We start from the raw sequence: 25895 nt of genomic DNA on the forward strand, positions 1-25895 counted from the left end.
CATCAGTTCTTGGATTATTGCACTATCTAACCACAGTGGGATTTCATCACCATTCTTACAGCACCCATAATCCCATAATTTGGAGCACATTTGTGTCACTAAAGTTGCAAACACAAACCCTTGGATTCACAGTATCAACACAATAATCATCTATACAACACACCCAACCTGTTGTGTTTCATCTTCCCCACAAGACAACTCATATAGTACATTGTAGTGTCTTCTTGACATGAATATAGTGGTTGGTCACAGTTAGGTTCAGACTGAATCAACTTGTTTGATTGCTATGATATAACAAAAATCATTTTATCTATCATTACAGTTGTTCACTCATGCTATATGGAAGCCAACATGTGTATATTGACTAATTAAATGGTTTCCACATTTGAGCTTCAGAAGTTCATACATCCCATTTCTTTAAGTTGTAATGTTCTTAGTAAAGCATTTACCTGACTTAATTTTAATGAATATTTTGATTACAAATGATTTCACTACACATTTACAACTAAACATGGATGTGAAAATGTACCATTCAAAAACTAAAATCCTTAACATTTTATCTAGATTTATATATTTGATCAGTAAGCCACTACATGCCAACTATTATCTCAAATTCTGCCCTTCACAACAACTTAACTGTCATCAAAATATTGATGGAAAGTCTATCTGTAGTTCTTCAGACACAAACATTTTGATTATTGGTACAAATAAGAAACCCTGACTCATTTGCAATGAGTAAAGGTACCCAATATTAGTTTTCAATCCTAATGACCCCAATAAATGTTCAGTGGAGATGTTTGATCAACTGCAAAGTTGAAGAATGACTTCTAAACTCTTAAACCAGACTTAAGGTACCTTCTCTTTACAATTTTTCAGATAATTATTTTAATTGCTGTCCTGAGGTCCACACAGCCTTTAAGCAAAGGGTTGGTAATACCTCCTAGCCATATTGTGTACATCAGAACATAACCTTCCAAAACCTTTTCCAGACCACCCAGAATATAAATCAACTTTCTGATTTCATGTCAAGTCCACAATCTTCCTGTAACATAACTGAGGAGCACCAATATTAAATGAAGACCATTCTTATTTTCAATTTTGACAACCTGAATTTCCAAGTTGTCTGCTCACTAGTATCAGGTGGCATTGTTATACAATTACAGAAATAGAGTAAGATATGGTATGTTGGTACCATATATAAAATGTGTTAAAACAGCTGTGATTTATGACAACAGGATTAATGACATATAATTCTTGGAACTGCTTATAATACAAAGATTGACAATAATAATGTCAGATTTAACTAATTTCAGTGAGGTGGTAGTGTGTAAAACAAGAAAACTGTATTAACTCAAAATACTAGTTTACACCAAATTTTCAACAGCTGTGTCACTCGTTAATTTCACAGAACAACAATCTTCAATAAGGAACTCAAGTGGAAAACTATCTTCTACCTAGTTTTAGGCCAAGAGTCGTATGAAGCATATGGAATTAATCAAGTTTATAACTGTGAAAATAATTACAATATTATTTTGCTTAAAAACTTGCATTTGATGCAAAACATTCAAACTATATAAACTTGTCTTTTGTGTGTTTAGTATGAATAGAAATATTCAGACATTATTACCATACAGGGCTACTTAAGCACACGAATTGTAAATTAAAACTATATGCATGTTTGTATATACTCTGTATCCAAATCTCCAGGTCATGCCTTGAAAATAATAAGTCAAATCTTATTTCATAAGTAAATATACCATAAGCCTTATCACCAAGATAAAAAAAGTTTATTTCTGTATTCAAGTTGATGATTAATGTTGAAGTGAACAAAATTTAGAAACTGAAAGGATCAATATGCATTATCGTCCAAAATGTTCAACCACTCCACTACCATCTTGTCCATCAAATAAGAAGAAATTCTTCAAAGGTGCATCTTTACCAGAAACTGCCTGTAAAAAAAATTGAATCCCATTAAAAAAATATAACCAGATACATGGTTTAAAACTAAAATCCTTTTTTATGGTAACAGGCATCAATAAGTTACTTCTGCATAAAAATACACATTTTTATCACAACGTATAAAATAATAGTATCATGTCTGTATTTCAAAAAGTTGCGAAAACACCAGAAACTAACCAATATTTAAGATACCAAATATGTAATGCCAAAAACATCAATAAAAGCCAAACAAAAGATGTATTTCTTATTTCAATTGCTATTAAGAAGGAAGCATTTTGAAATGCAGTTTAAGATAGACCAGATAAAAAATATTACACACTTTTATTATTAATAAAAATGTGTAGAAAGATGATAATTAAACAGCAAAGGAGAGCTAGACAAGAAATTCATCAAGTAAACCTAACTATATGGGTTTTTAAATAAATATTTATTTCTATTTTTAATTTTAATATCACTAAATATAATTCATTAATAAAAATAATCTCAATTGCAAGAATTTGAAATGATAAAACTTCTCAAAAACACTACTCAAAATAATTAAGGGATAATTAGTTTTCTATATTTTAATTGTGACAAGGCATAAATACTACTATTAAATACAGGCAATGGTAGTCCCAAGTTCAGTTTTATGCAAAAATATCAGGTGACCAGTAATATGACCTGATATGTAAATCTTTACTACTGATGTCCATTCGTACTAGATTCTGAACCGAAAAAATGATCAGAATACTTGTTAAAAAAGTGTATGACCATTTCAAACACTAATGAAAGTCATACATCACTGTAACACACTTAGAATAGGAGAATTAAAGGGTTGCTATGGAAATGTAGCTCACTCCTTCATCGGAGCTATTTCCAGTTTCAGTACTGGTCAGTGGTGAGTCTCATGTTGCAGCATCTTCCCAGAGCATTCCCTACATGTTACAATTAGTTTCAAATCCAGTAAACTTGCTGTACAGTCTATTCACTCAGTACTTTCTTCGTCTAGTAAGTTGTAAATACTTGACCATAATGGGTGTAAGCATTATGATTTAGAAGAAAGTTCTGACTAACTGCACTCTTATATGGTAATATCAATAATTTTAAAACTACATTCCTATATTGTATAAAATCGTAACACATAAAGGTAAATGTGGCCACCAATACTGATCCCTGCTCAAACTACAGGGTGTTCGGAAAGTCACTGTGCAGTTTTGTAATCATATGTCTATTCAGTCTATTTCAAGCCAGCAACTGATAGTGGTGTTTAGAAACAAAATAAGAAGGATCCAAGCCTGTACTGATGCCAACGGGGGTCACTTTCAACATTGTTTATAATTGTCATTCATATTTACCTCCTGTATTCTATAATGAAACATGTCTGTTAATAAATATATAAGTGCACAGTGACTATCCAAACCACCTGTAGTATGCCATCACTATCATATGTTTGTGAAATTGAGATTGGGATCATGTTCTGACCACTCTCCAAATGTATACTAGATTCAGTACAAAGGATGATTCAAACATGAGCAAGGCATTTGTCTTCATTTGGTCAATTCACATGTGTTTGACATCAATAAAGATGGGCTGTTCTATAGTGGTGGAGTAGAAAAACACAAACTATTCATCAATTGGCACAAAGGAAAGCCTGTTTTTGACCATTTACATGTCAACCAGTTATCTAGTTGTTGCTCTGAATTGATATTTCAGCTAGTAGCCTGAGGCCTGCAGTTTAAATCAATCTCAGTGTTAAATAGTGGCTGTTTTGCTGAGTTATCAACAACAGTCAACTGCAATGGTGGACTGAAACAAGACTGCACCTTGACAACCATACTTAATAAAATTCGTACAACTAAATGATAGTTTACTGTATTTGATTGACTCCTAGATGTCCTATTGCTGTCCAGATATTGAAACATCCAAATATCTTCAGTAACATTGAGATTCTGGTATATTTCACTATCAATATAGATTTCTTTGCATACTATACCATTATTCATACTAATGAGAACATACTGAGTTTTCTTCACTGTTATACACTAGTGAAATATGCATATCAAATCACATTATTAGTTACCTAACACATTTTGTAAAAAAATTACCTTTAGTACTAATGACATTACTTAATAACGGTTGTGTACCAGAAAAGACTCCTATGGTCCTTTCTTTTTTTTTTAAAGCAAAAAACACATCAAAACATACTACATCACTTTATGCTATTTATCTCTCTTAATAACAATAGTGCAAACAAGAAATAATATAGTTTTTCAATAGCAAATTTTTTATTTGACAAGACTGTAACTTGTACCAACAGCTGTGAGGCTTAACAACACTGAATACAGTTAAGATTTCAACCAGTATAAAAAGTTGATTATCCAATGCAGATTAATTTTCCATAGTCAAATCATTTTACAGATTTGGAGAATGGGTACTGATGTTAGCTTTACAAAAAAAACAAAAAAACAAGGAGATTATACTAGAAGTAAATGCTGTTGAATAGTAGATGTTGACCATGGGGAACAGAGTTACACATCTGTGACTTAAACATATTATTTGTTTTTGCAAGAGCACATTCCCATTAACATCAATTATGTATGTTAAGTTGGGCAACTGTACCTTGCACATGAAGAAGTGTATACTGTGGAGTTTTATTGTTCTGGAGAAATCGAAATATTTAAAAAAAGCAACAAAAACACATTACTTAAGAAAATTAATAATAATGTGAAGTAGATCATCATTGCTGAGTAGATTTTATTTGTCTTAAAATAAAAAAACAGGAACATCGCACAAGATGTTCCTGGATTTATGAACTAGAAGATCACTAAACACTTTAAACAATTCTTTTAATAAAATACAAATTAGCATAATTCAGTACTCAGCATTTAATAACATATATGTGAAACCACTTTGTACAGTATAATAAAGTAAGAAGATGTACCATGAAATGAGCAATATTTCTTCCCTTGTGCATGAGTACTAACACACAGTTTGGACAAGGCTTACCTTAATAACGTCCTGAGCTAGAACACCACCTACAACAGCACAGATGGGACTAAGTTCTCCAAATGTTTTGCTGCAAATTGATATTTGAACAAAATTAATTTGGAGTAGAAACCCAAAAAGCAAACACTATATCACAGAGAAAAACAACTCGGACACTATCTGCTATATTCCAATTCTGCCTATTCATGTTCAGGTAAATAATGGATAACATACAGATAATCTACAATTGATTGACAACACACATATTTCTTAAGTTTAAATATTTAGCTTTATATCCATATTATAACTCTAACATTGTTTTGGTTTAACACTCCTACGAAAAGACGTTTCTACTCCTGATTTCTCCAAGCCCGTTCCCCTGGCTGTGGTTTCGCTAGATAGTAGATAGAGACAGTGGGAATCTCGTTAATCCATTCATTAATGGATTTAAATGGCAATTTCATTTAAATACAAAATTATTAGCCTAATATTAATAACCCTTCAAGTTGCTCTGGGGCCATATTAGGCCCCACTTTTCGTAGGAGTGTTAAAAAATACTGTTTGTTATTCCACTGAGATGAGTTTCATATTCATTAATGTTATAAAGATAAACAGAATTATAAAACTTTATAGAGAAATTATGTCTATAACAATATGAGTGAAACATTTGGATTTTGTAAGTCTTTGGTACAGCCTCTAGTACATTTAATTTCTATGTTAAGGTACATGGTTTTACATATATTTCACTCAATTACAAGCAGTTAGCTTGAAGTTTATAGTTAAAGAAATACTACAAAGTTCATTTTCCATACAAATAAGCTATAAAAACATTAGTGACAATAAAACAGAACACAATATTTGAACAAATAAAAAAAAATCAGAAACTTTACATTTAACACTTTTGCTACTAGCTCAGTATAACACAAATTCATCAACACATTTGCACATATTAAGTATTTGCAATATAACTTTTGATACAGCATGTGTATCTTCACAAAATATGGTAGACTTTTAATAAAGGTTACAAGTATTTTATATGTAAAAAGATCCAATTTTTTCAATAAAATATTTTCACTCAAGTGCTTGTGAAAATAAGTGTTTCATTATTAGTCTGAGTTCATGTTTAATCATGTTATGATTTAGGTTTTAAGTATTATACAAATAATATCAAAACTTCCTAAATACATTTCAAACATTTTTAGTAAGACTTTGTTATTTTCAAACACACTAACCACGAAGGGTCTGTCACTTGACCAACCTGTAAGCATCATAAAAAAATTAAGAAATAAATATAAATTATGCTTTTCTTGTGTTAGAATGACTACATAATATAACACAAAAATACAAACATTTAGTCTGAGTAACTTAAGTCTCATAACACTATATATATTTATTAATTTTTATAATATTGACCTTCTAGTCCTGCCTAGTTAACATAACCGATAACAATGCAGTGTAAGTTATGTTAACATTTTTTAATACAAGTCAACAAGCATGATGACATGGCTTTTGACCTGTGAACTGTCATAAAAAGATTAACAGAATCAGGCAATGATGAGATAAGACTTGTACAGTTACTCTTTTGCACATAGGGAATTATTTAAAATGATTATGATATTAGTTTATCTTTTCATTCTGTTATAGGTATATAGATAATAAATCACAATTTCTTAGACCCAGTATATAGTAAACAGTAAAAACCACTGACTTATAGAATACCATTACATAACACTTTTATAAAAGTTGTTGTAACATGTTCTTTCATTTGGTGAAAACAAGGTATATCCCAGTCCACATAATAACCACAAACTAGGCAAGTTCTCCCTTACCATTCACTACGTGCCACCATCACTACCACGCAAGTCCTAGTTCACAAATAACATCTATTTCAACAGAAATTTACTCACAAATAGTATTATGATTATTGTACAAACACACTTGTACAATTTCATGTGTAACTGATTGAGTAACTGAATCACACAATAACTAATAATGATCTCAATATTTCAACAACTTCTAAAGTACTGAATGAATTAACTTAAATGCTTCACTAATTTTCATATTTATAATGTAACTTTACTTCAAGATACTTTGAAAATGTTTTCCAACACTAACATTCACAATCATTTTAAGTATTCTAGGACTCATTTTATAAACTTTCTAAATCTAGCATCACCAATGAGACAGTAGATCCCTCTAGCAACCAACCAAATTAAAATGTTAAAAATATAGCTTTCTACAGAGGTTACAAGCCTCTAATATTAAAGTCACTAATTATATATACCAATAAAGAATCATTACTTTGTAATAACAGACATTCTGCCATTGACAGAAAAGTAACAAACACACTACTACACCAACAAATTTATTTTTTTTGTATACTTTGTAAAGTTATATTTTAATACAACCACACAATTTATGGAAAGGTCTTTGCTCTAAAGAAGCATCTAACAGCTGTTTGTTTCTGAAATTTACTTATCAGTAGTAATTATTATTTACTACTAAAAAGAAAAGAAGCTTTATTGTCTTAACAAAGCTTTAACTCACCTTAGAAACCCACCATCGAGTCGAGTTCGGTCAACACCAAGATCATCTAATGTTTCATCTCTTAATTTAATGAGCTCTGCAGTGTCAGTGCTTCGATTCTGTGGTAATGGTGGTCGATTATGATTTGACAGAAACCTGAAAAGAACTGGTCATGACAAATCTCTTGTGAGAAAAAAAATCTTCTTTAAAACTTTAATTATTACTGAAAAGTGCAGTAAGAAAAATTACTCTCAAACTTACAAATTTTCATAAATATCTTCCACGACTTACTGTTAATCATTATACACAATTCACTTTGCACGTTTTTTTACTTATGGCTTGTTTTACTCAAACTAACCATTACCGAATTCACATCAAATCAGATTTCATTGATTAAATTACACCATCAGGTTCAGTGTTGTTTTTTAGTAAAATGTTCCATGATTATGATGTTTTCAATGAAAGGATATTAAGTATGCACAAATGTTACATGATTATGTTTTATGAAAGGATATTAAGTATGCACAAATGTTACATGATTATGATGTTTTATGAAAGGATACTAAGTATGCACAAATGTTACATGATTATGATGTTTTATGAAAGGATACTAAGTATGCACAAATGTTATTATGATGTTTTATGAAAGGATACACAAATGTTACACGATTATGATGTTTTATGAAAGGATACTAAGTATGCACAAATGTTACACGATTATGATGTTTTATGAAAGGATACTAACTATGCACAAATGTTACACGATTATGATGTTTTATGAAAGGATACTAACTATGCACAAATGTTACACGATTATGATGTTTTATGAAAGGATACTAACTATGCACAAATGTTACACGATTATGATGTTTTATGAAAGGATACTAACTATGCACAAATGTTACATGATTATGTTGTTTTATGAAAGGATTCTAAGTATGCAAATCCTTGAAGAAAAGGTTAACTACTTTTATTAATATAAGGTTTTTAAATTGTGACAGTTTATCAGGTTTATAAAAATGTGGTTATCATAAGCAGGCTGTCCTTATACACTAGTGCATCTACAAAACTCCTGAACTATAAGCATACATACCATGTGTAAGAAGAAATACTGAAGAAGTCCGTTTATCTATACCCACTCCAGTTTTTCCAGATTTTACAGCTAATGCCTTTTCCAAAGGTACAAATTCAACAGTCTAAAGTACATTATGAATTATTAGAATATTATAAAAACATTAAAATCAAACACAGTTTCACAGTTTATTTATATTTCTTGTTTTTCAGAATAACATCATTGTTAACTATAATCTTCTACATAAAAATACAAGATACAATGAACAAATGAGCATGATAAAAACTTGTAAATATATTTTTGATACTTATGGAAAGTTACATGAGGGCTACCTATGTTAACTGTTTTTGATTTCGAACTAGATAGAGATAGAGCAGTTATTTAACAGTACCCAACATCAATCCTCTTCAACACACTAAATACTCTTAAAGTGGAAAGTGTGATTTTGCAGCAATGAAATGTAACCCCACAGCTTAATCGGTAATAGTGAATTTTAACTGAATATACATTGGTTTATTATCTGATATAGGCTAGTACTTGGTATAAGAGTATCTATTTTGCTTTGCTAGATCTAACTTATACATAAAAGCAGGCCTGTAAGGCTAAATGCAAGATACATTTTCAATAATCTCACCTGAATTACATATATATTACATAAAACACAAATGTAGAAATTTAAATGTGAAATAAATCAAATCTTATAATGGTTGATTTGTATCATCTTATTAGTCATGTATCCTTACTAATAAAAATGAATTAATTTACAAATCCAGTATGTCCAGCTTTTGTAGTGTAATAAAACATTCATTTATATACCATCCTCTTTGAGTGCACACGCAAGGCTCATAAAACTCATAAGTTGGTAACATTTTTGTTTTATTGACTGTGAGTAGTTGCAACCAAAGATAAGATCATCTCTGTTTCAGTTACTTTAATTATACTTGTTGTTTGTATTTTAAACAGCTTGTATTTATGTTTCTGAATTTTATTTAACAGACATCTCAAAACACTAAAAATATAAAAATGCACCTTCCCATACTGCCAAATAAGAAAACTACCTCTGAATGTCTTTGAACAGTTTCTACACACATGTAAACTTAGAGCTTGAGATTTAAGAAGCTGTGTCATATATATCATGATAATGTTTACACAACAGCATTTTAGTAAAGTAGCAATCCAATGGTAAATAAATCCATATTATCAAAGATATAAGAACATATTAATAACTTCAAACTAAAACATATGCACATATTCATATTGATTTAGCTCAGTAATTTACAGGTCTAAATATTTTAAAGTGTAATTCATATCCTTAAAATACATTAGGGCATTTCAATGCAACAATATTTTTTTTCTAGATTTTTGTTTAACTTCAAAGAAATTTCATGACCTGTTTAAACCTTTCTCACAAGTTTTGGTCTGCTTAGCACACTTATGTTGGGTTTAACTATTATTTTAATCTTTCGAATTGGGTAAAGGGTCAAAGGCTTTGTCATTGCATTTGTTGACTTGCATTCAAAATTTTATTGAACTACTATTTTATGAATTTATGTCAATAAGTTTGGAATAAAAGTGCAGATTATAATTTGATCTATAATATTGTATACGAGTTAATTTCTTAAATTAAAAATAGATATTAAAATAATGCACTTAAAAATAGACTTTAGTGATCCACATGGTATGAATGTATTCTCAAGATGGCTGGGCATGGATGTTAAAACTTTAATTAAAATAAAGTACAGAACAACATTTTGACCTTCTTAGGTCATCTTCAGGTTAACAAAGAAAGTTCACAACTCATCATCATAAGTCACATGGTATGTTGAATGCAGCACTGTTTAAAATTAGATGTTTGTGATTTCAAAATACTAAGTCTGTTGTTTCATAGAAATTAGGAATTTAAATTACCAATTTTGACAAGCTAAAATATAAAATAAGAACATTGTATCTTTTTATTTTACCAAGATATGGCTTATGTACTGAATCAAACACAGTGGCCCCACTCATGTATTTCCATTTTAGAAAACGGTCCCTTATGTACACTTACTTCAATATACGATGTGAATAATCAATGCACAGTTTAGAATCTGATCAAAGTTTCATATTTTTAAACTCAAATACAGCTTAATTTATAAGTTTAATAAAAGTATAGTGGAATTCTATGGTATCAGTATAGTTATTCAACTACATAAATAAATCCTAAACTTTTGTTTGATGTCCTCCATATGCAAAATTTTAAAAGGCATAGCAACGTATGTCCAGCAGCAACTGAGTACAAAGATCGTAGTTAGAAGAGATAATCTGCTTTACTTCTTTATTTATTGTTCTGTATTTTAAGAAAAATAAGCTTCATAAGTTATTTCTAAATAGCAATAATCTACATACATATATAATGTATAATAGCTAAAATGTGGCTGGATATTACAAAATATCCACTAAAACACAGCCAAGACAGATAAGACTAAAGGTCAGTTTTTATTACTGGATCCAATAACATGAGTGCACATACATTAAGTCAATGCAACTTATGTAATGTTAACTAGGCATGACTTGAAGGTCAATATAATAAATACATAATGTTCCGAGACTTAAACTACTAAGACTAAGTATTTGTATTTTCATGTAGTCATTCTAGTATGAAAAAAGAATAATTTATATTTATTTCCTAATTTTTTTATGATGGTTGCAAAGTTGGTCAATTGACAGACCCCACATAGTTACAGTATAGAAAATAACAAAAATTATGAAGTCTTAATGAAAACAAATATTTGAAATGTATTTAGGAGGTTTTACAAATTATGCAAATAATATTTGAGATTTTTTGGGAAGAACAAGAGTTTTTTTAATCATCATATGAAATCACTTTGAACTCAGACCAGCAACAAAACATATTCAGTATTTTCACAAACAAATCTTTACAAAAATATTTACTTAAAAATCTGATATTTTGTGCACAAAAAAATTTCAGTCTTTACCAAATGTCTATCAAATTTTGTAAATGCTGTATCAAAAGTTATGGAGCATATACTTAAAGTGTGCCAATGTGTATATTATACATAGCCCATTGTGAAATGGTTAAGATACTAAAGGAAATTAGTCATACTATACTTGTTTATATTTGTGATGTAAAAATTCTATAGGTGTACATGATATAAAGTGAGATTAAGTCATTAAACTAAAGTAGCAGTCATGTCAGACTGTTTATAATCAACTGAAACAAGAGCAAAGTACCTTAAATAATACAAAACAATTGTACAAAAATTTTAATTACTTCAGCATAAATCAAACAGCCTGTAGTAATACTGAAAGTGGGCCTTCACAGTCATGCCATAATAATTCTACTGAAAGCACCAGTACTGATTTTTCATGCTTTCACTAAACACTTTTCAAAGAGTGGTTGTTAAAAATGAGCTTGTTAAAATAAAAGAAATGACATGAGTATCAAACTTAACTGTTACATAGAGATAAAAGCCTCAATTAAAATATTAAGAATTATGTTTTTAAAAGACAGTGCAAATAAAACACAGATGTATCTAGCATTTAATATTTCTCAAGATAATTATAATAGTGTTCTATAGCAGCTTAAGATGTGTTTGCTATAACTAAGCTCACTCTGAAATATACACTAACAGAAGTATGAAAACTAGTTAACCACAAAACACAACATATGTCAGTCTTTATAACCAGTTATTGTATCTGTCATATATTTACAACTGCCAAATACCTTTTTCACCATTTGTGTTGTTTTTTTCTTCACTGCGAGGTTTCTTTGGCATTGGTTCTCCACTTTCTCCATAGACTTGCTGTTCTACTTTCACCAGTATTTCTCTGTAAGGAAATAAAAAACTAACTTACATAGTAAATAAATATGTTTAAATTTTATCAACACAAACATATGATATCATATCACAATTCCTGATATTTTATTGTACAAAAACCACCTTATTTATTAATAACTGCAGTGAATGTATCAACATATAGAATTTATACCAATATTTCTTTGAAATACTGCAATCATTATCAAGTAAGTACTAACAGTTAATGCACACAGTATATTCTTAACAAAGATAAATAAAAGGAAAAAAACATCATATTAATAATATAAAGCAAAAATATATTGTAAATTTTATCATTTTACACCTAGATATGTCTAAACTACACAAATAATACTGATAACAACCAACCATACAATACTTTAGTTTTATACTTAGAATTACAATTAGTAAACAGATATAAGCAGTTACATATCTTGTGATACCAAACATGTAATACTAGTTTAACCATTAAGATGGCCTACCGGTTACAACAACAGAGCAACTTCACATATGAAGAAATATATCACTTTAAACATATTACTAACTTCTAAGTTATATAATTACTAATTTGACACAAATTATTCCACTTAAGAATTTTTTTGTGAAAATCCCTTGAAACGTTTTGTCTCATGCAAATGAAAAATCAAGCATCAAAATAATATAAATTCACTTTGCAACTCAATTTGAACTTTTAACCACCCACCACCAACCTTTTGGCTTCTTTTTAACCAGTAAATGGTGGGATTAACTACCACATTATAGTGCTTCCACATCTCAAAGGGCAAGCATGTTTGGTGACGAAGATTAAAACCTGTAAACCTCAGACTATGAGTAGAGCATCTTAACCACCAAGCTATGGAAGGCCCAGTAAAGATAAATCAAGGAAAAGTTTGCACTTGGGTTGAACTAACTGAACACAACTCCAATGTTAATGGAACCTTTTTTAAACCTTTCACATAGGTGTCTATTTACAAAAATATTACTAGCAGAAGAATAAACAGAGAAAAAAACCTGGCATACCTCATTTTGTTTGCTTGTTGCTTGTATGTTAAAAAATGCAAAAAGTCTAAAATAACACTAACAGTTTTAGAAGACTGGGAGAATGCAGGTAATGTTTCAATTAATTCCAGTTTTATCAAATATCTGCCTAAAAATTCAAACAAATATCCAGTGAAAGCTTAAAATCATCACCAATTGTGCTATTATTCAAACTTTCCAAAAGATGAAAGTTAAAACAATGTATGACAACAAACTCACAGAACTGTTTCTGAAAGCCTATTCTATTTTTCAATACATGGTGCAGCTCTGTTATTGTGTTACACTACTTAATATAACACAGGTTGTTTCAGAGACCTCTGTAGTAACTATAAAGTTTAGATACTTAAAAACAGCTTACTTGTAAAAAAATAAAAAAATCATAATATGATTGACTTCAGAGAATTAAAAATTTATAACATTTAAATTTATACACTTCAACACAGCAATTCAAAATGTGTAATATAAATAATACAACTACAAAAAAAATTACTATTGTTGTGTTTAGAATCTTATAAAAAGGGACGTATGTAATCCCTTTTCAAAATGGAAATTTTTTCACAGTTATAAGTTGATAAAGCATTAACTTCATGTTTAAAACAAAAAAAATTCCTACTTACTCTACAAACATGTGCTGTTTTCCAAGATCTGTAAACACATAACCAAAGAAGCCCCACACACCTCCACAATAAAATTTGATGTTGTGTTTACGACATGTATTGTTGATGAAAAAAAGAACATCTAGGGAATAATATCCAGTTAGACAAACCACATCAAACATTTTAAAGAATTCTTCTCCTTTATCCTGAATATTGTCTTTATCTATTGCAACATCCACTCTTGGATTCAACTGTTGAGTGTGTGAAAGGGATGACTCTGCCCTCTACAGAGAGAAATAAAGAGAGAGAACAAGTACCACATTGTACATGTATACCCACCAATGTCACTTACAAAACTGAACACTAAGTACATCTTCAGATTTAAAATACAAGAAAATCTTGTTTATTACTTAAGTCAAAACCATAATTTGTGTGACTTCAAATTGAATATCAACAACCTTATTGAAAATTTATTATTTAAAACATAATCATATTTATTATAAAACAATGTGAAAAAAATTTCAATTACCAATGTTTATAACCATTATTTCCTAGTTATGAATAATAAAACATAATAAAAGAATTGTTATTGTTACAAAGAATTCAAAATCTTTTTAGTTGTGATATAATGACACCCTTTAGCATGATATGTAGAACTATTTGGGGTGGGAAGACCAAAAATGGAAAATTAAATGCCCTTCTTTTTTCAAAAATAATCAGTTGTATTTTCCCATTTACTAAACTAATGTCAAAATCAAAATAATTGGCATAAATATGATTAATATTACTTTTATCAATAATAGGTTCTTTTGGATGTAATAAGCTTAGTGTAAAGTTCTGATTATTTAGAGCAATTACATCATTTAAGTAACAACCAAAAGGATATTTATATAACTTGGATCTCTTAGGTCTTGAAACCTATTTCATAAATGATGTCTTATAACAAAACACAAATACAAATTGGCCATGTAAACAAACAGTGGGTATTCCACTGAGAGTGAACTTTTTTTCAAATAGCACCACATATACTTACATTTTTACCAATATCTTCTCTGGACAACAGGAATTGAGAAGTGTAATCCCGTTCTGAGACCTGTGATAGAAATATTGTACATGTAATTATTTAAATAAAACAAAAAATAAATTTTAACATTTCACAGAATACAAATAAGAACTCATAAAATTTTAACATTTAACTGAATGTTAAGAACAACCTAATAAAATAAGAAAGCAACTATGATGCTAATACCAGTAGAATAATCTCAAATCAAATAATCTTTTAACATTTCCAAATTGTTTGTAAAACTGTAATTAAAACACATTAATTTGTGATATAAAATATAAGGTGATATGTGGATCACAATACAACATTGCTTCATTTTGGACAAAATAACAAATTGTAACAATAATCCATTTATTATGTTTATTGAGTGTAGGATTCCACAGACTTGATGTTAAAATTTCTCTACACTGAGTAATATATCAACTGTGCCAGTTTCTAAGAAAAAAGAAGATAATTTGGGGAATTATATCTTAATAAAAAGCCCACCAATGTAGACTGAATGTACACTTCAATAGTCATTATTCTGACTGAGCCAAGTTTAACTCCACACATAAAACAACAGGAATTGTTGACTGGTACTGAAAGACCCATGTAATAAAGGATCTAAATTAAAATGGTCATAATATGATAAGTATATTGTGGGAAAAACCCAGTGATGTATTAGTGCATGAAGTTATGTAATCAAAACTCTTACTATGACGGTCTTTATCTTTTGGATTTTGAAGAGCTAGGATTAGAACCTCCTCTGATGAGCTTGATGCAAAATTTCCATCTGTGCTAAATTTTTATGGTTTTTAAATAAATTCTCTTTAATCAAGAGCTTGAGGTTTTTATGTCAAAATATACAGCATCAAGAACATTTTTAATATAAAGATACACAGTAATCATATACAGGTAGGATAATACATCGCTTAGTGTTCAGCACAAATACTTTTTACTCTTTGAATACATCTGAACTATCATACTCTAGTTTTTGTATGCATATATAAAGGTACTTAAAGATCAAGTAGCGACAAATAGTTTGAAAGCAGCACAAAGCTTTAGGGCAAACAATCTAGAAGTTATGTTACCTTTTATATATAAAGTAAGAAGGACTGTTATCAAAATGAAAATACCTATTAGTAAAACAGAAATAGGATGAAAAGGGCAAAAATGTTAAGTATACATTTCATAAACAAAGTTATCCCAAGAATGTGAAAGTCTGGAAGCCATCAACAATTCAGTGGCTAATGACAACACCACAAAAGTAGTGGCATATTTTGTCTAATTCTGACTAAAGCTCACCCAAGGAGCAAATATCAAATATATAAAAAATCTGTCAATTACCACTTTACTGATTGAATTAAAATGACAGTTTTGAAAACAGTTAACTGAAATGGACAAACTCCTTTGAAATGAATAACAAACAAACAACTGCTTTTTATAGCCTACTAATAATTATGATACAAATGTAAAAAAACAGTTAAGAAGCATCTCTGTAGCTTTTTAAAGGAATATGAAGGATATAATTTTAAGAAATTTGATTTTAATTTTGCTTTATAAAATGATGAATGGTTTCATGAAATTTTCAAATTAAAGAACAGTATCTTTACATGCCCAGAGTACTTTATTTATGAAGACTCACTGATTATATAGACATATGTAACTTGAGGTTGAGAATTCTAATACAAAGAAAGAAAAGGATGCTTTGAATGTAAACTTACATTATTATGATCAAGTAAAGTAACAGAATGGATTCCAGCAAGAACAAGGTTTTTTGTCACCTCAGCTCCAAGACCACCAAGTCCGGCTATTAAGACTTTTGCTGCTCGTAGCCTGTAATTTAGTTTACAATTGATATTACATGCAATGTTCAAAAGTACAAAATAATTATGAATGAATTCAAATAGTTTTACATTTCTATTTTGTATGACACACTTTTACATTAAGATTAAATTGGACTGAAAGTGTGGACTTCTTCCTAACTTGAAAATGTATTTCCTGTATGTACTTGTACACATACCATTTCCACAGAACAGACAGCTAAAACCACATGTTACTGCTGAAAAACGTTTATGCATGTTCCAAGCCTTTGGATGAAATGATTGCCCTAAGTTACATTTTCTGTGACAATCTTTGATATAATCAACAATAGACTATACTTCTTTGTCCACAGAAAGATGAAACATTTACCATGTGCAAGAATAGTACCCTTAAGTACTTTGTGTGTACCAAATTCTCAATCTGGACTCAGCAAAAGTAGATGGTTCTGTGATGGCTGAGAAAAATGTTAAATTTAGAACATAATACTCATCTCTAAAAGAAAGAATAACTAAATCCCACACCGACAAGAGAGTGAACAGATCAGTATAGAGAAATAACTGAAAAAAATGAGCTCCTTTCTGAGAATACAGTGAGAGAAAAGGAAAAGGTGTAGAGCAGGGGTGTGCAACATTTTTCGTCGGTGGGACATATAACCAACTTCATCAATCAAGCGGGGCCACTTAAAAAACAAGCTTATTCGTGTACATGCACAATAAATTAAAAAAAATTCTCAAAATGCAAGCAATAATATTTTATATTTTTGCATGAGTGATCATTTTAGTGCGACACTTGAAATTTAGAGTCCTTGCAGAGCTTGTCAATATCAGCTTTGACAGAAGTGGTTGCCACTCTTAACTGACTGGTCAAATGTTCATCAGTCAACTGACTTCTACATTTGGTTTTGATGGGCTTCATTTTGGAGAAAAATTACTCACAGCAGTAGGTGCTACCAAAAAGGGAGGCAATTCTTTGTGCATGACGGGACAAATTGGGAAACTTTTCACGTACACAGAGTTTGTAAAAGTCTAGCAAACTGTTTTCAGAGAATTTCCTTTTAATGTCCATGTCAGCCTGCAGTTCAATGAGTTCCATTTGGCAATCATCAGGACTGTCTTCCACTGCCAAATCAAAGGTTGAGCGAACAATTTCAATCTAATTTCAGTTTGTCTGAAATCTGGAAATCTGTTTGCAAACTCATCACGCAGCTTTTGTACACTGGTTCCATATTTGGTGCAATCCAGATTAGGAAATTCCAGTTTCCTGGTTGCAAGACATGTAAAATGGGTCAATATGGCTCTTCTCAACTGAACCTGGAAAAGTTCCAATTTCTTCTCAAAAGCACAAATATGCTCAAACAACTTATTCACAAGTTGACTTTTCCCTTGTAGTTTTAAGTTTAAATCAGACAGATGCTGTGTAATGTCTGTGAGGAATGCTAAGTCATTCAGCCAGTTCTCATTGCTCAAGAAGTCCACATTCTGACGTTTGCTCTCCATGAAGAACTTAATCTCCTCTCGCAGATTCCAGAATCTCTTCAAAGTAGCAGCTCTACTAAGCCAACGCACAGCAGAGAAGTACAAAACATCTGAATACTCACTGTCCAGCTGATCTAAAAAAGTTTTAAATTGTCGATGATTTAATCCTCGTGTTCAATATAATTTACGCATTGGACGACATTTTTCATGACTTCTGCAAAATCCAGAACTTTGGTGCACAAGCTCTCTTGGTGAATAATGCAATGGCTTACAACTACGTCTTGTGCTTCAATTGCAGTTAGAAATTTCTTGGTGAATCCATTTGTCCTACCTGTCATGGAAGGAGCACCATCTGTTGTAACACCACATAATTTATAAGGATTCAGTTCAAACTTTTCTACAACCTTAAGCACTTGTTCACAAATATCCTGTCCTGTGGTTGTGGAGGAAAGGCTTGCCATATCTAAAACTCTTCAAAACATCAAAGCCTGCAGTAACAGCTCTGATGAAAATGACAAGTTGGGATGTGTCATTGATATCAGTGCTTTCATCCAAAGCCAGACTGAAAGCTTCACACAATTCAATCTCTTTCAAAGTTTCTTTGATGTCCTCTGAAAGATCTTTTGTCCTCGTGAGACAGTAAAGCGGAAAGGCTAGTTTGCTCCACCAAATATTTTTTCTCTGGACATGCATATTCTGTGAATATTGTTAAACAATTTTAATAAATTCTCCATCACTGAAAGGCTTTCCCTTTTCTGCCATACATTCACAAAGCTTAAAACTCAGTTTTGTCACCAGTTCTGAATTTTTCTTGAAAGTGGTAAAAACACCTTGTTGCTTTTCAATGGATGTTTTAAATGTTCAATTTTGTCCTTTCGGTGCCTGACCAACAATTTCATCAAACTGGGAGGAGTGCTTAGTTGCGTAATGTCGCTTAATATTGTACTCTTTCATGACTGCAATTGTAGTTTGACAGACGAGGCAGACAACACCTTGATTATGTGAAACAACAAGATATTTTGTGCACCATTCACTGTTGAATAACCTTCCCTCATCATCAATTTTTCGTTTCTTAACTGCTGACATTTTACTAGCCCTGAAATCAAAACAAAAATCATTCTCACGAAAATAGCAAAGTAGAAAAAACATAGAATTTATTTACACATGGAACCTCTTATGGACAGAAACACATGTTTCTAAATTGGCATCCCGATCATAGCCTTCCGGTACTTAAATTAATTGAGAATAGCAAAATACAGTGTGACCTCGCCTATTCGCGGTTCGCCATTCGCGGCCCTGCATATTCGCGGGTTATGCGCGAACTGCGTTTTGTAAGTCACCGAGACTGAAAGGGCTTTTCGAGGAGATTTCTGTTGTATTTACTCAATCAAGCCGTTTTTATCAATTGTCGTCTTCACCAAACAAGATTGGACTGCTATTGGTTGACTGCCTCAGCTTCCCCAACAACGCAAACGGCAAAGCACAGCCCGGTAACGCACGGTACAATTTAGTGAAATACATAACAGTATGCAATATTGCTACATTATTACTGCATCAATGAGTATAAGTATCATTAGTGTTTGGGAAGCATTTCATATAGTATATAATCGCATACATATACGTTTTAAAACTGCGTCCAATATTCGCGGTTTTCGCTATTCGCGGAGGGTAAAGAACGTAACCCCGCGAATAACGAAGTCACACTGTACATAGAATCAGATGCATCTGAAAGCAAAATTTTAATAAATTCAGTAAAGTCACAACAATATGCTAAATAATAATCAATTTACCTTCAATCTCTTGTTGTAACTGTAAAAGGTAATAAAATTTTCACCAATAATGAATGACGGACAGCAGAGGTTAGGGAAAATTGTCGCCAGCGGGCGAAGGCGAGGTTCAGGACATGACGTTGAGTCGTAGACAATAGTGCTAGTGCACGTCACCTATTCATGCCCTAAGGAGGTCGACCAAGCGGGCCGCCTGTTGCACACCCCTGGTGTAGAGGGTAGAGATTTAGTGAGAATATCATCAGTAAGAGACCACATCCACCTCAAGCAGAGAATACTCATTGCCCAATACAATGGTAGAGCAGAAAGGTCCAGTCAAAAGAAGTTTCCAAGTGGCACTAAAGTGTTGCAAAGGTGGTTAGAGTGTAAAGAAGGCTCAACCATCTTGTGTATCTCAGAAGTGATGGACCATAAATGTTAAGTGTAATTTTAACAATATGTCATACTGTACAGTTTATGAGAAAAGAATACATGAAATACAAGAACATGCTGGTGCAGTAACAAATCATACCAGACATGCTTCCAAAGAAAAGTTAAAGACTTATCCAGCTGGTCACAACCACCAGGAATAGTCTAGTTCAAAGTGTTAGAGACAGCCCGTATTAAACTTCCAGGAAGATAACCTGCCCTACTTCCAATCAAGTGGTGTCAGCTCAGTTTCAGACAAGATGAAGTACACTGAACAAAGAGAAACTCTCCATTATGACCATCCCAGCAGGTTGGTATTGAGAAATAAGAGCTTTTCCACTCCAACAGTCAAAACTGAAAGGAATGAATTTGCGTAAGGCCGAAAACCAGAGGTACATGAAGAGAATGGAAATAATCTCATCATTTGCATAAATATTCACAATGAAAGACTGTACAGTGGGCTACCACAAATGCAGACTTTTTATGCTGTTATTTTTTTAGTTTGCATGTGCAACACACATTGGAAGGGAGAGGGTTGGGAGTATGAACTCAATAATAAATATTAATGTATTTCTATTTATTGGTTGGTTGGTTGATTTAGTGTTTTATGCCACAAAGCAGCTAGGCTATTTGCACCAAACGTCTGGTAAAAATCAAGTAAATGTAGTAAAATTCATAAAAGGAAATGAAGTTAAAACAGCACTGAAAAACATAAATAGCATAAAACCAATGTTGACATCCAGTCAACAATGTTAAGATAGAAACTACAGTAAGAGAAGTTGTAAAGGACTTTCTGTAGCATAATGGTAATTATCACATCCTGCCAAGAAGACTAACAGGTAAGTACAAGAACCACCAACAGTCACCTGAAGTTGGCCTTTCCAGTCCTGGTTCCGGGTTATGTGTCATTATGGTTATTTTCAAAAAGTAAAGTAATAAAAGTTTTAGAAGACATGCAGCAAAATTGTAATAATAACTCACTAGGATGGCTAAAGGGTAGTTCAAATGGATAGTTCAAACAGAAGTGTCAGTCACCTGAAGTTGGCCTTTCCAGTCCTGGTGTCGAGTTATTTAATGTTACAGCCATTTTCGGCTTTTCAAATCAAATAAGAGATTGTAATTCTTAAAAGGAAACCACATTAAAAAAAATTTAATGTATAAATTTGAAACACTTAAATGACATTAAAAAGATTAATGGCCTTTAAAAAACTAAAAATCTTATCAAGGTGGACAGTGTCATTGGTGATGGTGACACTGTCCAATGTTATGGACAAACCTTGGGTCTGAATATTGTTAAAATGGTGCCATTGTTGAGAGTCATAATGAAGACAACAAAGTAAAATGTGGCTGATAGTGATTTGAGTGTTACACAAACTATACACTGGTGCATCAGTTCCAGATAAAAGAAAATCATGAGTTAAAAACTGTGACCAAGGTGTAGTCTAGTTAGAACAACTTCCTCCTTCCGATCCTTATTGAAGCAAGACGCCAAAGTCCAATATAGGGATTTATTTGGAAAAGCTTGTTTTCACGTTGCTCACTCCAAGTCGACTGCCAGCTAGCATGGCAGTCGAGCCTTGAATACAGGACCTTAGTCCATGTATGGAATAGGCACAGTGGTGATAGTGCCAGAGCAGATAGATTTAGCTGCCGTGTCTACAAGCTCGTTCCAGCGAATGCCAACATGGCCTGGTATACAGAAAAACTGGATAGAAGTAGATGTCAATGAGAAATGGGCTAGTCGGTTTTGAATATCAGCGAGAACAGGGTGTGAACCAACATGAAGCGATTCCAGAGCCAGTAGAGAACTAAGCAAGTCAGTATAAATAGTGCAGTTAGAGTACTGCTTAGCTTCAATATAATCCAGGGCAAGAGAAATAACATACAGTTCAGCAGTGAACACAGAAGCTGTAGAGGGGATTCTACGCACAACCACTGAACCGCAACAAACCATGGCAGAGCCCACAGAGACACCTAATTTGAAACCATCTGTATAAATTGGAATGGAAAAATTATTGGAAAGATGTTCAGTAAATAATAGATGGAACTTCCAAATGGGAGTATCTGCTATTCTCAGATGACTTAAAGAAAGGTCACATTTGGAGACTGCAATAAACCATGGTGGGATGAGCTGACCAGTGGATTCTGCAATGTTATCCAAGGACAGACCCAATTCATCCAATTGTGCCTGGATGCGAAGGCCAAAAGGAGCAATAGCAGATAGACTGTTCTGAAAAAGTATGGCCCAGAAGGAAAACATAACCCCAGGTGGTATGCTTTGGTAAGGAACTAAGTTTCGAAAAATATAGTAAAGACAGTAGCAAACGGCAAAGGTGCAAAGAAGGTTCATGAGATTCTATGTATAAGATCTGAACTGGGGAGGTCAGGAAAGACCCAGTGCAGAACCAAAGTCCTTGATGATGAATGGGGTCCAGCATCATTAAGGCAGAGCCATAGACCAGTGATTCATAGTCAAGTTTCGATCGAACAAGAGCACAATATTTCTTTAACATAGAACATCGATCTGCTCCCCAACTGGTGGTAGAGAGGATACGGAGGATGTTCAGTGCTCTTGTGCATTTGACCCATAGCTGCTTAATGTGTGGAATAAAGTTCAACTTACGATCAAAGATAAGCCCCAAGAACTTGGTCTCAGGGACCACAGACAGCAAAAATACAGAGTTCAGGATCAGGGTAAATACCTCATTGGTGGCAAAAGTGCATGTAAACGGTTTTAGAGAGAGAGACATTAAAGCCGTTTACTGTGGTCCACTTCAGTACACAATCTAGGGCAGTTTGTAGTTGCCGCTCAATATATCTCATGTTCGACGACTGACATGAGATGTGAAAGTCATCAACATAGAACCAGTTTGCAGCAGTGAGAGGGAGTTGTTCAGTGATGGCATTAATTTTTATACTGAAAAGTGTGACACACAAAACACAGCCCTGAGAGACTCCAAGTTCCTGTAGAAAAGTATGGAAAAGTGTTGAACCAACACAAACTTGGAATTTCCTGTCCATTAAAAATTTTTAATAAAAATGGGTAAATGGCCACATAACCCAAATATATGTAGGTCTCGCAAAATGTTGTGTCATAAGCCTTCTCAATGTCAAAGAATATTGATACAAGATGGTGTCATTTGAGAAATTCTTCTCTGATTGACATTTCAAGTCGAATTAGGTGGTCCATGGTGGAGTGTTGTTGTCTGAACCCACACTTATCTATAAAATGATATATAATTTAATATGTTTTCTGTACAAAAAAATCATCTCTTTTGCCTCCAGTTTAAAAACATTTCTCACAGAAATCACATTGCTCAGCTGAATATTTACAGTTAGTAGGCCAAAAAAATTATGATAGTTGTACAACATTATTTGCTTTGTGGAATTTATTATTTTATGTTCTTAGGTGCATTACTCATTAAATAAAATTATTTAGGGTAGTAGTACCACTAGAATAAAAAAAAATGTTTAAGTTTCATCAACCATTGATGGCAAAAAAATAAATTCAAAATCTAAAGCCAAACCCTGACTATATATTTTTTTAAATTAGCAAAATCAAGTTATTCAGAATCATTCAAGTTTTCCACAGTGGCAAATTTTTTATCATCTAGTGTTATATACCATCAGTAAACCTACCAATTGCTTCATCTCAGACACCAAAGAGAAAACTGATGCCAGTAAAACATGTTATAGATTTTTCACATGACATCAAATCTGGTATCCAAAATGAGAAGAAAAAAAATTTAATTTATTCATCCTATAGGCATCCATGATGTTCAAAATGAGACTGAGATAAACAGCACAGTTTCAGCCATATCAGATCATGGTAGATTTCACATGTGACATCTCTTCAACACATTGAAAGATCATGACTATCACAAACTGGATTTTGCAAACTGTTCTGAAATATAAGTTCTAAAGCACAGTAAATAAACAGCCTAAGGGATCAGGCATCACAGACTAAAACAAACAAATTCAGTTACAAAATTAGTATGAAAATCAAAGGAGCATTAAAAACATCACTCAAATAAAGTTCAAAAAAGTCCAAACAATAACATAAACTTATACATGAACTGTGATGCAAATATGCAAACTTTACAAAGGGAAATAAGCTATCAATCAGCTATTTGTCTAACAAATTCATTTAATAGTGAAGACAATGCCTGTTTTTGTACTAGACTTCCAACTTTTACTGCATATAATGATTTGCTGGAGTATTTTCATCTTAAAGCAGAAAGGCTAACCTAATGTGCAATTAAAAAAAAAAAAAAACTATGTTGGAATGCATGAACTTACCTCCACATTACCATCATTGCAATGTAATTTGGCCCTTACTTTACTGGAGTCTCTTTTGTTAAGATGTGACTTGGAAATTAAACACTTTAATTGATATGTGATCAAGGTTAATTTTATGTTTACATAAACTGGTTTATTAAGGTAAAGTGTCATACTCAAGGACCTCACAGCACACTGCCAGCATATTATGCATCAAATACAACTACAGTTTATGCTAAGTTGTATGTGTAATTTACATAATAAACATCTAGTTCGTAAGCATCACCCTGGTACTCACAAGTTGGCTGAGAAAACATACTTATTCATTAATTAAATGTACGTGACAATTTATTATCTGTCTTTTGTTTCATTAAATTGCCTTTTCAGACTCAAGTTATAATTTCCTTGGGCAACAATACACAGATGAAAGGACCGAGGTTATGCATTATACAAGTTTCACAATTATACTGCAGTGTTACACTTCGCACCTCGTATACGCAATCATCGCATTAGACCTGCAATTTTCCGACTACGACTAGTCAAAAGCATTAACTGACTGCTAGAAGTAGTAAAAGACCACGTTGCACCAGTTAAAATATTACTACAGTTTAAAATAGTGATAATGACTTGTTAGAATTTGGTCAGGTCTAACATTTTATTTTGAGCATAGAATATATTGTACAGTTATCACTATACACTGTGACTCATTGCTCTGTTCAACTACATATGACAAAGAACAAACAGTGAAGACAGCAATGTTAAAAACGTATATATATAGTCCATGACATTTACCACATTATACAATTGTATATGAAATAAAAACCATGTTTACGTGGCATATTGTCTACCTTTTTTGCGCATCCAAGCCCCAAAGTCTTATTTGTCTGTCATACAAAGCAGCTTCTTCTGCAGTAAACTCATTCTCAACCATTTTGACAGTGCCGCCTCTTTAATTTGCTAAGCCCGCATGTTTGCCAAAATGTGGTTTTAATTTATGAAAATAAAAACGAAGTAAATTCATTCATATCTATAATTTTACTTACTAATAGATCTTATCAATAATATATTGTTTTTTTAATATCAATATTACAATGCTCGAGAAACTTAGTGG

General features: G+C 32.0%; 1 protein-coding gene across 1 annotated transcript; it reads right to left on the bottom strand.

Annotated features, from left to right (window-relative positions):
• Positions 1 to 1770: 1770 nt before the first annotated feature.
• Positions 1771 to 25785, bottom strand: Aos1 (SUMO1 activating enzyme subunit 1). The gene is made up of 10 exons (XM_076502828.1): positions 25633 to 25785; positions 16737 to 16848; positions 15004 to 15063; positions 13992 to 14254; positions 12246 to 12349; positions 11497 to 11522; positions 8543 to 8645; positions 7471 to 7615; positions 4945 to 5014; positions 1771 to 1949 (listed from the first exon to the last, which is right to left on the bottom strand). Exons 1-10 carry the CDS (start codon positions 25713 to 25715, stop codon positions 1860 to 1862), a joined length of 1056 nt encoding a protein of 351 aa, XP_076358943.1. The 5' UTR covers positions 25716 to 25785; the 3' UTR covers positions 1771 to 1859.
• Between the last annotated feature and the right edge of the window lie 110 nt (positions 25786 to 25895).

This window comes from Tachypleus tridentatus, chromosome 6 (assembly GCF_004210375.1).
Source record: "Tachypleus tridentatus isolate NWPU-2018 chromosome 6, ASM421037v1, whole genome shotgun sequence".
In the NCBI taxonomy this organism is placed as follows: domain Eukaryota; kingdom Metazoa; phylum Arthropoda; class Merostomata; order Xiphosura; family Limulidae; genus Tachypleus; species Tachypleus tridentatus.

Excerpts from the sequence above, each read along its gene's own strand:
- Aos1 (XM_076502828.1), bottom strand. The coding sequence starts at position 25,715 with ATGGTTGAGAATGAGTTTACTGCAGAAGAAGCTGCTTTGTATGACAGA. Across the intron at positions 12,350-13,991 it reads AAACAGCACATGTTTGTAGA|AGAAATACTGGTGAAAGTAG; the intron begins GTAAGTAGGAAT and ends ATTTCCTTACAG. Across the intron at positions 5,015-7,470 it reads CTCGATGGTGGGTTTCTAAG|CAAAACATTTGGAGAACTTA; the intron begins GTGAGTTAAAGC and ends ATCAATTTGCAG.